This window comes from Leptodactylus fuscus, chromosome 8 (genome assembly GCF_031893055.1).
Source record: "Leptodactylus fuscus isolate aLepFus1 chromosome 8, aLepFus1.hap2, whole genome shotgun sequence".
NCBI lineage: Eukaryota > Metazoa > Chordata > Amphibia > Anura > Leptodactylidae > Leptodactylus > Leptodactylus fuscus.
In genome coordinates, this window is record NC_134272.1 from 94,891,189 (window position 1) to 94,903,604 (window position 12,416).

General features: G+C 47.7%; 1 protein-coding gene across 1 annotated transcript in view; it reads left to right on the forward strand.

The window, feature by feature from the left end:
- Window positions 1–12,416, forward strand: part of GLI2 (GLI family zinc finger 2) — a 101,443-nt gene that overhangs the window by 78,457 nt on the left and 10,570 nt on the right. The window contains 4 exon segments of the mRNA XM_075284704.1: window positions 2,903–3,104; window positions 3,274–3,472; window positions 3,844–3,960; window positions 4,631–4,762. Coding sequence (XP_075140805.1) covers window positions 2,903–3,104; window positions 3,274–3,472; window positions 3,844–3,960; window positions 4,631–4,762 — 650 coding nt within the window.

Here is a 12,416-nt window from a genome sequence, read left to right on the forward strand (position 1 = left end):
CAAGGGGGTGGAGCATGAGAAGATGGGACATGAGGGGGTGGAGCATGAGAAGATGGGACATGAGGGGGTGGAGCATGAGAAGATGGGACATAAGGGGGTGGAGCATGAGAAGATGGGACATAAGGGGGTGGAGCATGAGAAGATGGGACATAAGGGGGTGGAGCATGAGAAGATGGGACAAGGGGGTGGAGCATGAGAAGATGGGACAAGGGGGTGGAGCATGAGAAGATGGGACAAGGGGGTGGAGCATGAGAAGATGGGACAAGGGGGTGGAGCATGAGAAGATGGGACATGAGGGGGTGGAGCATGAGAAGATGGGACATGAGGGGGTGGAGCATGAGAAGATGGGACATGAGGGGGTGGAGCATGAGAAGCTGGGACATGAGTCCTGAGAAGATGGGACATGAGTCCTGAGAAGATGGGTCCTGCCCCCCCCCCCCCCCCCCCCAGACTCTGGCACATTGTATCCCACTATAACATCATGTAGTTTTAAGATCCTATAGGGACCCGCTGCTCCTTACAGCCATAGAGATACATGATAAATTGGTTCCTGCCTGTGGCCACCACTAGTGGGCGCTCTGGGGCTTACTGCAGACTGTTGGGGTTATTAAAGGGTTCATACCTTGTCAGCAAACTTTATATAAATCAGTAATATAAGTGAATGTAGGAGACTTGTCAGGGAATAATGCTTCTTTCTCCACCTATATGGCTCTCTTCCCTCCTCCTTCAGTCACTCTGAAATCTCTGCTGACTTCTTTTTATCTCCTAAGTCACAGCTACCTATAGAAGTCTACTATATAATCTGTGCAGAAGCTGCTAACCTACCGCCCCGACCCCTGGTGGATTCAATAGAGGTCAGTGAGTCAGGCATTATATATGGCCCACCAGTTGCAGGCGTCTTATCTCCCACTGGTAATACTGGGACCAGCAGGGTGTTTGCACCTAAAGTTCTCACAATAAGGGCCAGTCCTGGTGGTCTCTATAGGTTATAATACATCATGCAGAGCTCAGGGCGCTGTGTCTGTGAGCTCCGCTTCATCGTGAGCCTTGGACAGCGGCCGGCGCTCTTCAGGGCCACACAGTGTGCGATTGATGGCGGCCAGGCAGCTGCAGCCTCTGCTGTGTGACTGCCCTTGTCTTCTCATTGCTCGCACCGTGCCAGATGCCGGTCATTTGCTCGGCTGCTGGACATCGGCCACAGAGACGACGCTTATGTTATTCCAAGCGCTGGGACGGCACATCCCAAGTCTTCCCTGATACATGTGTGAGCGCTGTCTGCAAGAGACGGGGACATTGTGCACCGTCCCGGATATGGAGACATTGCAGACCTTCAGCCCTGAGATCTGGGGCGTCCTCTATACTGGAAGTATATTATATGACCAGTATACAGATGGATGGCTCACTAGCTATGTGATCATATATGTTATCCTGTCGTCTAGAAGTCGCTGCTATTGGTTCATAGAGGGGTCCCCCAGTCCCAGGGGACCCTGCACACTCTCTATGGACACTGAACCTGTTCTGTAGACATTGAAACTTTAGAAACTGATGGGTTGAGGGTGAAATTGTGAACCAGGGTGGGCCGGGGAGATCCTTACTCAATGGGGCGTGCTCTCTTGGCTGACCGTGCATTGGTCAGTAGTCACAGGACGCACATCGTGCACATATTAATGGGGCCGCTAGGTAATGGCGAGCACCGACATAAATCAATGCAAACCAGGACAGAAAAATGAGCACAAAGTTTTTCTGTGTGTTTGATAATTTATCACGGGAAGTGGCACATTAATAAGCGGGCGTCCCCAGAGGTGGGCAGGTAACAGAGATAGATATGGCTGCCAGCACTGTCCTGCTTCCGCCAGCTAATAGAGGGAAGAAAGCAAGAAAACACATTGTAATCCGCTGCCTGCAAATCTCCAGTCATTAGTCATCCCTCATTGGATAATTATATCTGTGCCGGCGGATTCTATGTGTTCATTGCACAATAAGAGAGTGGCGAAGAGTCACTACCCAGGCGTTGTATCGCCGTAACTACAGGCGTCATATACACTGAACTACAGACTTCATATATACTGCAACTACAGGCGTGATACACACCGCAACTACAGACATCATATATACTGCAACTACAGACTTCATATGCACTGAACTACAGGCGTGATACACACCGCAACTACAGACATCATATATACTGCAACTACAGACATGATATACACTGAAACTACAGGCATCATATATACTGCAACTACAGGCGTGATATACACTGAAACTACAGGCATCATATATACTGTAGCTACAGACTTCATATATACTGCAACTACAGACATCATATGCACTGAAACTACAGACATCATATGCACTGAAACTACAGGCGACATGTACACTGCAACTACAGGCGACATATATACTGCAACTACAGACATGATATACACTGAAACTACAGGCATCATATATACTGTAACTACAGACTTCATATATACTGCAACTACAGACTTCATATATACTGCAACTACAGACGTGATACACACTGCAACTACAGACTTCATATACACTGCAACTACAGACATCATATATACTGCAACTACAGGTGCCATATACACTATAACAGCCAGCACCATATACAATGTAACAATGCACTAAACACACTGTAGCGATATGCACCCAGAAGTTCTGCACCCCCATCCCAGGATTGGGGAATAGACGTTGTTGGTGTAACCCTTTACCGCCCCCTACTGCTCTGATGGCAATAGGTGGGGTCCTGAGTAGGGGCTATTTGCATGTTCTAGAGAGAATCTGTAACTGTGACAGTCCTGCAGCCCTGCTGGATGCAATGCTCTGTACATCACTGTATATACTGTATATAGATGACATATACCTAACACTTCACATTTTATTTTACTCTTCCCAGTATCCCGGTTTTCCAGCCCCCGGGTCACCCCTCGGTTGAACAGGAAGCGGGCTCTGTCTATCTCGCCCCTCTCTGATGCCAGCATTGACCTGCAGACCATGATCCGCACCTCGCCCAACTCATTGGTGGCGTATATCAATAATTCTCGGAGCAGCTCGGCCGCCAGCGGCTCGTATGGACACTTATCAGCCGGTGCGCTCAGGTGAGTGACGTGTGTGTCAGGTCTGGCGGTATTACAGGGTTGCAGAGACATACCGCACAGGCCGAGAGCCTGACATTACTTCTATATGATCCATTACATGTATGTTTCCAGGCGTTACAATATCTGTGATACATAATAACTATATGACCGATTCCTCCGTCTCCTCCAGCCCGGCCTTCAGCTTCCCACATCCCATCAACCCAATGGCCTACCAGCAGCTTCTGAACCAGCAGCGGAGTCTGAGCTCCACATTCGGGCACAGTCCCCTCATCCATCCATCTCCCACCTTTGTATCTCGCCAGCAGGGGTGCGTTCCAGCCTCCAGCCCAGCGCCAGCGCCAACCAACACCACATCCAACCCCAGCCAGGTGAGCAGTCCACCCAGCACTACATCCCCTGGTGGCCTAGTCTTTATACCTGACAGTTGTCCAGATCTCTGCTTGCTGTCACAATATGGTGACGTACATCCTGGCCTAGCCCTGCTCACACAGCTGAGGTTTCATTACACTTGTGCCCTGTTTTGACAATCCTCTGTGAGCTGTAACACGGTCATCAGCTGTGTGAGCAGGAGTTGGTCAGAAGAATATCCCCACTCGCTGACAGTAAGCAGAGGTCTCATATGGCTGCCTATACTGGGCACATACGTGATGGCTCCGCTCTGCGTTCTTTCGCTCTTTTGTATCATCTTGATTTATGCACCGAGTGTCTCCTAACTGCGCAACGTTGTGTCTTTATCCAGAACAAGCAGAGCAGCGAGTCAGCGGTGAGCAGTACGGTCAATCAGGTGATCAACAAGCGCAGCAAAGTGAAGATCGAGGAGGAGGCGGCGGCGAGCAGGGACTCCCCCAGCCCCCCGGTAACGGCTTCCCTGTCATACGTGTCACAGTCATACAAGGATTAATGTCCTCACCACAGATAAATATTGTGGGGTTGTATCCCCTCCCCCAGCAAATTACTAAATATCACTGCTACAATGTATCCAAGAAGTATGTGCCCCCCCCCCCCATAACATGTATAAGGAAGTGTCACAGCAATAATGGAATATCACTGCTACAATGTATCCGAGAAGTATGTGCCCCCACCCTATAATATGTATAAGGACAAGAGCAATACAAATAATGGAATGTTGCTGCTACAATGTATCCAAGAAGTATGTGCCCCCTATAATATGTATAAGGACTAGAGCAATACAAATAATGGAATGTTGCTGCTACAATGTATCCAAGAAGTATGTGCCCCCTATAATATGTATAAGGACTAGAGCAATACAAATAATGGAATGTTGCTGCTACAATGTATCCAAGAAGTATGTGCCCCCTATAATATGTATAAGAACAAGTGTCACAGCAATAATGGAATGTCACTGCTAGAATGTATCCAAGAAGTATGTGCCCCCTATAATATGTATCCAGACGAGTGTAAATAAAGGGCTGTCACTGCTACAGGTTTCTTTTTAGGGTGTTTTATATCAATTAAAAGAATTCTTAATTCCATCAGTGGTTTAACCCTTTTCATCCTCTTGGCAGGATCTTGTGACTGAGCTGAAGGACGACTTGGACAGAGAGGATTGTAAGCAAGAGCCAGAGGTCATTTACGAAACAAACTGCCATTGGGAAAGCTGCAGCAAAGAGTTTGATACCCAAGACCAGCTGGTTCATGTGAGTGACCCCGAGACTTCCAATGTATCTATCATTATATATCCATGGTCCGGGCTCAGCAAAACTATCATTACACTGCAGACCCCTCCCCTGAGGAACCTGGACATTATCTCATCAGATCTGGCACTGCTCATTATCATTGCTAAACATCAGATTTTATCTGTAAGGAACCTGCTCATTATCCTATATCAAATCCCATCGCTCAGGAAACTGCTCATTATCATATATCAAATCCTATCACTGAGATGACTCCTCATAGTCCCACACCTAAAGAACCTGCTTATTATCACTTCGATTTCACCTCTGAGAATCCCGTTCATTCTCATTATTACATAGCAGATCTGATCCCAAAGGAACATCATAGTCGTAGACCAGATCCCACACCGTAAGCGTTTGCTGATTATGACACGCCAGATCCTGACCCTTAGGAACCTGCTCAGTGTTGCACATCTAATCCCATCCAGGGGCTTGTTCATATTCATATTGTAGCTCTCACCCCTGAAGAACCCATTCAGTACCCCTGTGGGATCTAGTCATTATCACATAGAAGATCCCATCCCTAAGGAATCTGGACATTGTCACCCAGAACCTCCCAACCCTGAGGAACTTGCTCACTATCACTCAGCAGATCCCACCCAAGTATTTACATTAGGAACAAATAGTTGCTGTCACCAATGACTCCAATCCATCAGTTACTGCGACAGATCCGACCAGTAACACCAGCCCTTACTATGCGGATTTTTGGTGCTTTTGTGGCTTTGCCGATTTAGAGGGTAAAACCAATATCCCAGTTTTGTGTATTTTGCAGTGTTCCCCTCTCTCGTATCCTCGTTCCCATCTCTTGTATCCTTGTTCCCCTCTCTTGTATCCTTGTTCCCCTCTCTTGTATCCTTGTTCCCCTCTCGTGTATCCTTGTTCCCCTCTCGTGTATCCTTGTTCCCCTCTCTTGTATCCTTGTTCCCCTCTCTTGTATCCTTGTTCCCCTCTCTTGTATCCTTGTTCCCCTCTCTTGTATCCTTCTTCCCCTCTCTTGTATCCTTCTTCCCCTCTCTTGTATCCTTCTTCCCCTCTTTTGTATCCTTCTTCCCCTCTCTTGTATCCTTGTTCCCCTCTCTTGTCTCCTTGTTCCCCTCTCTTGTCTCCTTGTTCCCCTCTCTTGTATCCTTGTTCCCCTCTCTTGTATCCTTGTTCCCCTCTCTTGTATCCTTGTTCCCCTCTCTTGTATCCTTCTTCCCCTCTCTTGTATCTTTCTTCCCCTCTCTTGTATCCTTGTTCCCCTCTCTTGTATCCTTGTTCCCCTCTCTTGTATCCTTCTTCCCCTCTCTTGTATCCTTGTTCCCCTCTCTTGTATCCTTGTTCCCCTCTCTTGTATCCTTGTTCCCCTCTCTTGTATCCTTCTTCCCCTCTCTTGTATCCTTCTTCCCCTCTCTTGTATCCTTGTTCCCCTCTCTTGTATCCTTGTTCCCCTCTCTTGTCTCCTTGTTCCCCTCTCTTGTCTCCTTGTTCCCCTCTCTTGTATCCTTGTTCCCCTCTCTTGTCTCCTTGTTCCCCTCTCTTGTATCCTTGTTCCCCTCTCTTGTATCCTTCTTCCCCTCTCTTGTATCCTTCTTCCCCTCTCTTGTATCCTTCTTCCCCTCTCTTGTCTCCTTGTTCCCCTCTCTTGTCTCCTTCTTCCCCTCTCTTGTATCCTTCTTCCCCTCTCTTGTATCCTTCTTCCCCTCTCTTGTCTCCTTGTTTCCCCTCTTTTGTATCCTTCTTCCCCTCTCTTGTATCATTGTTCCCCTCTCTTGTATCCTTCTTCCCCTCTCTTGTATCCTTGTTCCCCTCTCTTGTATCCTTGTTCCCCTCTCTTGTATCCTTGTTCCCCTCTCTTGTATCCTTCTTCCCCTCTCTTGTATCCTTGTTCCCCTCTCTTGTGTCCTTCTTCCCCTCTCTTGTCTCCTTGTTCCCCTCTTTTGTATCCTTCTTCCCCTCTCTTGTATCATTGTTCCCCTCTCTTGTATCCTTGTTCCCCTCTCTTGTATCCTAGTTCCCCTCTCTTGTATCCTAGTTCCCCTCTCTTGTATCCTTGTTCCCCTCTCTTGTATCCTTCTTCCCCTCTCTTGTCTCCTTGTTCCCCTCTTTTGTATCCTTCTTCCCCTCTCTTGTCTCCTTGTTCCCCTCTTTTGTATCCTTCTTCCCCTCTCTTGTATCATTGTTCCCCTCTCTTGTATCCTTGTTCCCCTCTCTTGTATCCTTGTTCCCCTCTCTTGTCTCCTTGTTCCCCTCTCTTGTATCCTTCTTCCCCTCTCTTGTATCCTTGTTCCCCTCTCTTGTATCCTTCTTCCCCTCTCTTGTCTCCTTGTTCCCCTCTTTTGTATCCTTCTTCCCCTCTCTTGTATCCTTGTTCCCCTCTCTTGTATCCTTGTTCCCCTCTCTTGTATCCTTGTTCTCCTCTCTTGTATCCTTCTTCCCCTCTCTTGTATCCTTGTTCTCCTCTCTTGTATCCTTCTTCCCCTCTCTTGTATCCTTCTTCCCCTCTCTTGTCTCCTTGTTCCCCTCTTTTGTATCCTTGTTCCCCTCTCTTGTATCCTTGTTCCCCTCTCTTGTATCCTTGTTCCCCTCTCTTGTATCCTTGTTCCCCTCTCTTGTATCCTTCTTCCCCTCTCTTGTATCCTTCTTCCCCTCTCTTGTCTCCTTGTTCCCCTCTTTTGTATCCTTGTTCCCCTCTCTTGTATCCTTGTTCCCCTCTCTTGTATCCTTGTTCCCCTCTCTTGTATCCTTGTTCCCCTCTCTTGTATCCTAGTTCCCCTCTCTTGTATCCTTGTTCCCCTCTCTTGTATCCTTCTTCCCCTCTCTTGTATCCTTGTTCCCCTCTCTTGTATCCTTCTTCCCCTCTCTTGTCTCCTTGTTCCCCTCTCTTGTATCCTTCTTCCCCTCTCTTGTCTCCTTGTTCCCCTCTTTTGTATCCTTCTTCCCCTCTCTTGTATCCTTGTTCCCCTCTCTTGTATCCTTCTTCCCCTCTCTTGTATCCTTGTTCCCCTCTCTTGTATCCTTCTTCCCCTCTCTTGTCTCCTTGTTCCCCTCTCTTGTATCCTTCTTCCCCTCTCTTGTCTCCTTGTTCCCCTCTTTTGTATCCTAGTTCCCCTCTCTTGTATCCTTGTTCCCCTCTCTTGTATCCTTCTTCCCCTCTCTTGTATCCTTGTTCCCCTCTCTTGTATCCTTCTTCCCCTCTCTTGTCTCCTTGTTCCCCTCTCTTGTATCCTTCTTCCCCTCTCTTGTCTCCTTGTTCCCCTCTTTTGTATCCTTCTTCCCCTCTCTTGTATCCTTGTTCCCCTCTCTTGTATCCTTCTTCCCCTCTCTTGTCTCCTTGTTCCCCTCTTTTGTATCCTTCTTCCCCTCTCTTGTCTCCTTGTTTCCCCTCTTTTGTATCCTTCTTCCCCTCTCTTGTATCATTGTTCCCCTCTCTTGTATCCTTGTTCCCCTCTCTTGTATCCTTCTTCCCCTCTCTTGTATCCTTGTTCCCCTCTCTTGTATCCTTCTTCCCCTCTCTTGTATCCTTGTTCCCCTCTCTTGTATCCTTGTTCCCCTCTCTTGTATCCTTCTTCCCCTCTCTTGTATCCTTGTTCCCCTCTCTTGTGTCCTTCTTCCCCTCTCTTGTCTCCTTGTTCCCCTCTTTTGTATCCTTCTTCCCCTCTCTTGTATCCTTGTTCCCCTCTCTTGTATCCTTGTTCCCCTCTCTTGTATCCTTGTTCCCCTCTCTTGTATCCTTGTTCTCCTCTCTTGTATCCTTGTTCCCCTCTCTTGTATCCTTCTTCCTCTCTTGTATCCTTTTTCCCCTCTTTTATCCTTCTTCCCCTCTCTTGTATCCTTCTTCCCCTCTCTTGTATCCTTCTTCCCCTCTCTTGTATCCTTCTTCCCCTCTTTTGTATCCTTCTTCCCCTCTCTTGTATCATTGTTCCCCTCTCTTGTATCCTTGTTCCCCTCTCTTGTATCCTAGTTCCCCTCTCTTGTATCCTAGTTCCCCTCTCTTGTATCCTTGTTCCCCTCTCTTGTATCCTTCTTCCCCTCTCTTGTCTCCTTGTTCCCCTCTCTTGTCTCCTTGTTCCCCTCTCTTGTATCCTTCTTCCCCTCTCTTGTATCCTTCTTCCCCTCTCTTGTATCATTGTTCCCCTCTCTTGTATCCTTGTTCCCCTCTCTTGTATCCTTGTTCCCCTCTCTTGTCTCCTTGTTCCCCTCTCTTGTATCCTTCTTCCCCTCTCTTGTATCCTTGTTCCCCTCTCTTGTATCCTTCTTCCCCTCTCTTGTCTCCTTGTTCCCCTCTTTTGTATCCTTCTTCCCCTCTCTTGTATCCTTGTTCCCCTCTCTTGTATCCTTGTTCCCCTCTCTTGTATCCTTGTTCTCCTCTCTTGTATCCTTCTTCCCCTCTCTTGTATCCTTGTTCTCCTCTCTTGTATCCTTCTTCCCCTCTCTTGTATCCTTCTTCCCCTCTCTTGTCTCCTTGTTCCCCTCTTTTGTATCCTTCTTCCCCTCTCTTGTATCCTTGTTCCCCTCTCTTGTATCCTTGTTCCCCTCTCTTGTATCCTTGTTCCCCTCTCTTGTATCCTTCTTCCCCTCTCTTGTATCCTTCTTCCCCTCTCTTGTCTCCTTGTTCCCCTCTTTTGTATCCTTCTTCCCCTCTCTTGTATCCTTGTTCCCCTCTCTTGTATCCTTCTTCCCCTCTCTTGTATCCTTGTTCCCCTCTCTTGTATCCTTCTTCCCCTCTCTTGTCTCCTTGTTCCCCTCTCTTGTATCCTTCTTCCCCTCTCTTGTCTCCTTGTTCCCCTCTTTTGTATCCTAGTTCCCCTCTCTTGTATCCTTGTTCCCCTCTCTTGTATCCTTCTTCCCCTCTCTTGTATCCTTGTTCCCCTCTCTTGTATCCTTCTTCCCCTCTCTTGTCTCCTTGTTCCCCTCTCTTGTATCCTTCTTCCCCTCTCTTGTCTCCTTGTTCCCCTCTTTTGTATCCTTCTTCCCCTCTCTTGTATCCTTGTTCCCCTCTCTTGTATCCTTCTTCCCCTCTCTTGTCTCCTTGTTTCCCCTCTTTTGTATCCTTCTTCCCCTCTCTTGTATCATTGTTCCCCTCTCTTGTATCCTTGTTCCCCTCTCTTGTATCCTTGTTCCCCTCTCTTGTATCCTTGTTCCCCTCTCTTGTATCCTTGTTCCCCTCTCTTGTATCCTTGTTCCCCTCTCTTGTATCCTTGTTCCCCTCTCTTGTATCCTTCTTCCCCTCTCTTGTATCCTTGTTCCCCTCTCTTGTGTCCTTCTTCCCCTCTCTTGTCTCCTTGTTCCCCTCTTTTGTATCCTTCTTCCCCTCTCTTGTATCCTTGTTCCCCTCTCTTGTATCCTTGTTCCCCTCTCTTGTATCCTTGTTCCCCTCTCTTGTATCCTTGTTCTCCTCTCTTGTATCCTTGTTCCCCTCTCTTGTATCCTTCTTCCTCTCTTGTATCCTTTTTCCCCTCTCTTTTATCCTTCTTCCCCTCTCTTGTATCCTTCTTCCCCTCTCTTGTATCCTTCTTCCCCTCTCTTGTATCCTTCTTCCCCTCTCTTGTCTCCTTGTTCCCCTCTTTTGTATCCTTCTTCCCCTCTCTTGTATCATTGTTCCCCTCTCTTGTATCCTTGTTCCCCTCTCTTGTATCCTAGTTCCCCTCTCTTGTATCCTAGTTCCCCTCTCTTGTATCCTTGTTCCCCTCTCTTGTATCCTTCTTCCCCTCTCTTGTCTCCTTGTTCCCCTCTCTTGTCTCCTTGTTCCCCTCTCTTGTCTCCTTGTTCCCCTCTCTTGTATCATTGTTCCCCTCTCTTGTATCCTTGTTCCCCTCTCTTGTATCCTTGTTCCCCTCTCTTGTCTCCTTGTTCCCCTCTCTTGTATCCTTGTTCCCCTCTCTTGTATCCTTCTTCCCCTCTCTTGTCTCCTTGTTCCCCTCTTTTGTATCCTTCTTCCCCTCTCTTGTATCCTTGTTCCCCTCTCTTGTATCCTTGTTCCCCTCTCTTGTATCCTTGTTCTCCTCTCTTGTATCCTTCTTCCCCTCTCTTGTATCCTTGTTCTCCTCTCTTGTATCCTTCTTCCCCTCTCTTGTATCCTTCTTCCCCTCTCTTGTCTCCTTGTTCCCCTCTTTTGTATCCTTCTTCCCCTCTCTTGTATCCTTGTTCCCCTCTCTTGTATCCTTGTTCCCCTCTCTTGTATCCTTGTTCCCCTCTCTTGTATCCTTCTTCCCCTCTCTTGTATCCTTCTTCCCCTCTCTTGTCTCCTTGTTCCCCTCTTTTGTATCCTTGTTCCCCTCTCTTGTATCCTTGTTCCCCTCTCTTGTATCCTTGTTCCCCTCTCTTGTATCCTAGTTCCCCTCTCTTGTATCCTTGTTCCCCTCTCTTGTATCCTTCTTCCCCTCTCTTTTATCCTTGTTCCCCTCTCTTGTATCCTTCTTCCCCTCTCTTGTCTCCTTGTTCCCCTCTCTTGTATCCTTCTTCCCCTCTCTTGTCTCCTTGTTCCCCTCTTTTGTATCCTTCTTCCCCTCTCTTGTATCCTTGTTCCCCTCTCTTGTATCCTTCTTCCCCTCTCTTGTATCCTTGTTCCCCTCTTTTGTATCCTTCTTCCCCTCTCTTGTATCCTTGTTCCCCTCTCTTGTATCCTAGTTCCCCTCTCTTGTATCCTTGTTCCCCTCTCTTGTATCCTTCTTCCCCTCTCTTGTATCCTTGTTCCCCTCTCTTGTATCCTTCTTCCCCTCTCTTGTCTCCTTGTTCCCCTCTTTTGTATCCTTCTTCCCCTCTCTTGTATCCTTGTTCCCCTCTCTTGTATCCTTGTTCCCCTCTCTTGTATCCTTGTTCTCCTCTCTTGTATCCTTCTTCCCCTCTCTTGTATCATTGTTCCCCTCTCTTGTATCCTTGTTCCCCTCTCTTGTATCCTTCTTCCCCTCTCTTGTCTCCTTGTTCCCCTCTTTTGTATCCTTGTTCCCCTCTCTTGTATCCTTCTTCCCCTCTCTTGTCTCCTTGTTCCCCTCTTTTGTATCCTTGTTCCCCTCTCTTGTATCCTTGTTCCCCTCTCTTGTCTCCTTGTTCCCCTCTCTTGTCTCCTTGTTCCCCTCTCTTGTCTCCTTGTTCCCCTCTCTTGTATCCTTGTTCCCCTCTCTTGTATCCTTGTTCCCCTCTCTTGTCTCCTTGTTCCCCTCTCTTGTCTCCTTGTTCCCCTCTCTTGTCTCCTTGTTCCCCTCTCTTGTCTCCTTGTTCCCCTCTCTTGTCTCCTTGTTCCCCTCTCTTGTATCCTTCTTCCCCTCTCTTGTATCCTTCTTCCCCTCTCTTGTATCCTTCTTCCCCTCTCTTGTCTCCTTGTTCCCCTCTCTTGTCTCCTTCTTCCCCTCTCTTGTATCCTTCTTCCCCTCTCTTGTATCCTTCTTCCCCTCTCTTGTCTCCTTCTTCCCCTCTCTTGTCTCCTTGTTTCCCCTCTTTTGTATCCTTCTTCCCCTCTCTTGTATCATTGTTCCCCTCTCTTGTATCCTTGTTCCCCTCTCTTGTATCCTTGTTCCCCTCTCTTGTATCCTTCTTCCCCTCTCTTGTATCCTTGTTCCCCTCTCTTGTATCCTAGTTCCCCTCTCTTGTCTCCTTCTTCCCCTCTCTTGTCTCCTTGTTCCCCTCTTTTGTATCCTTC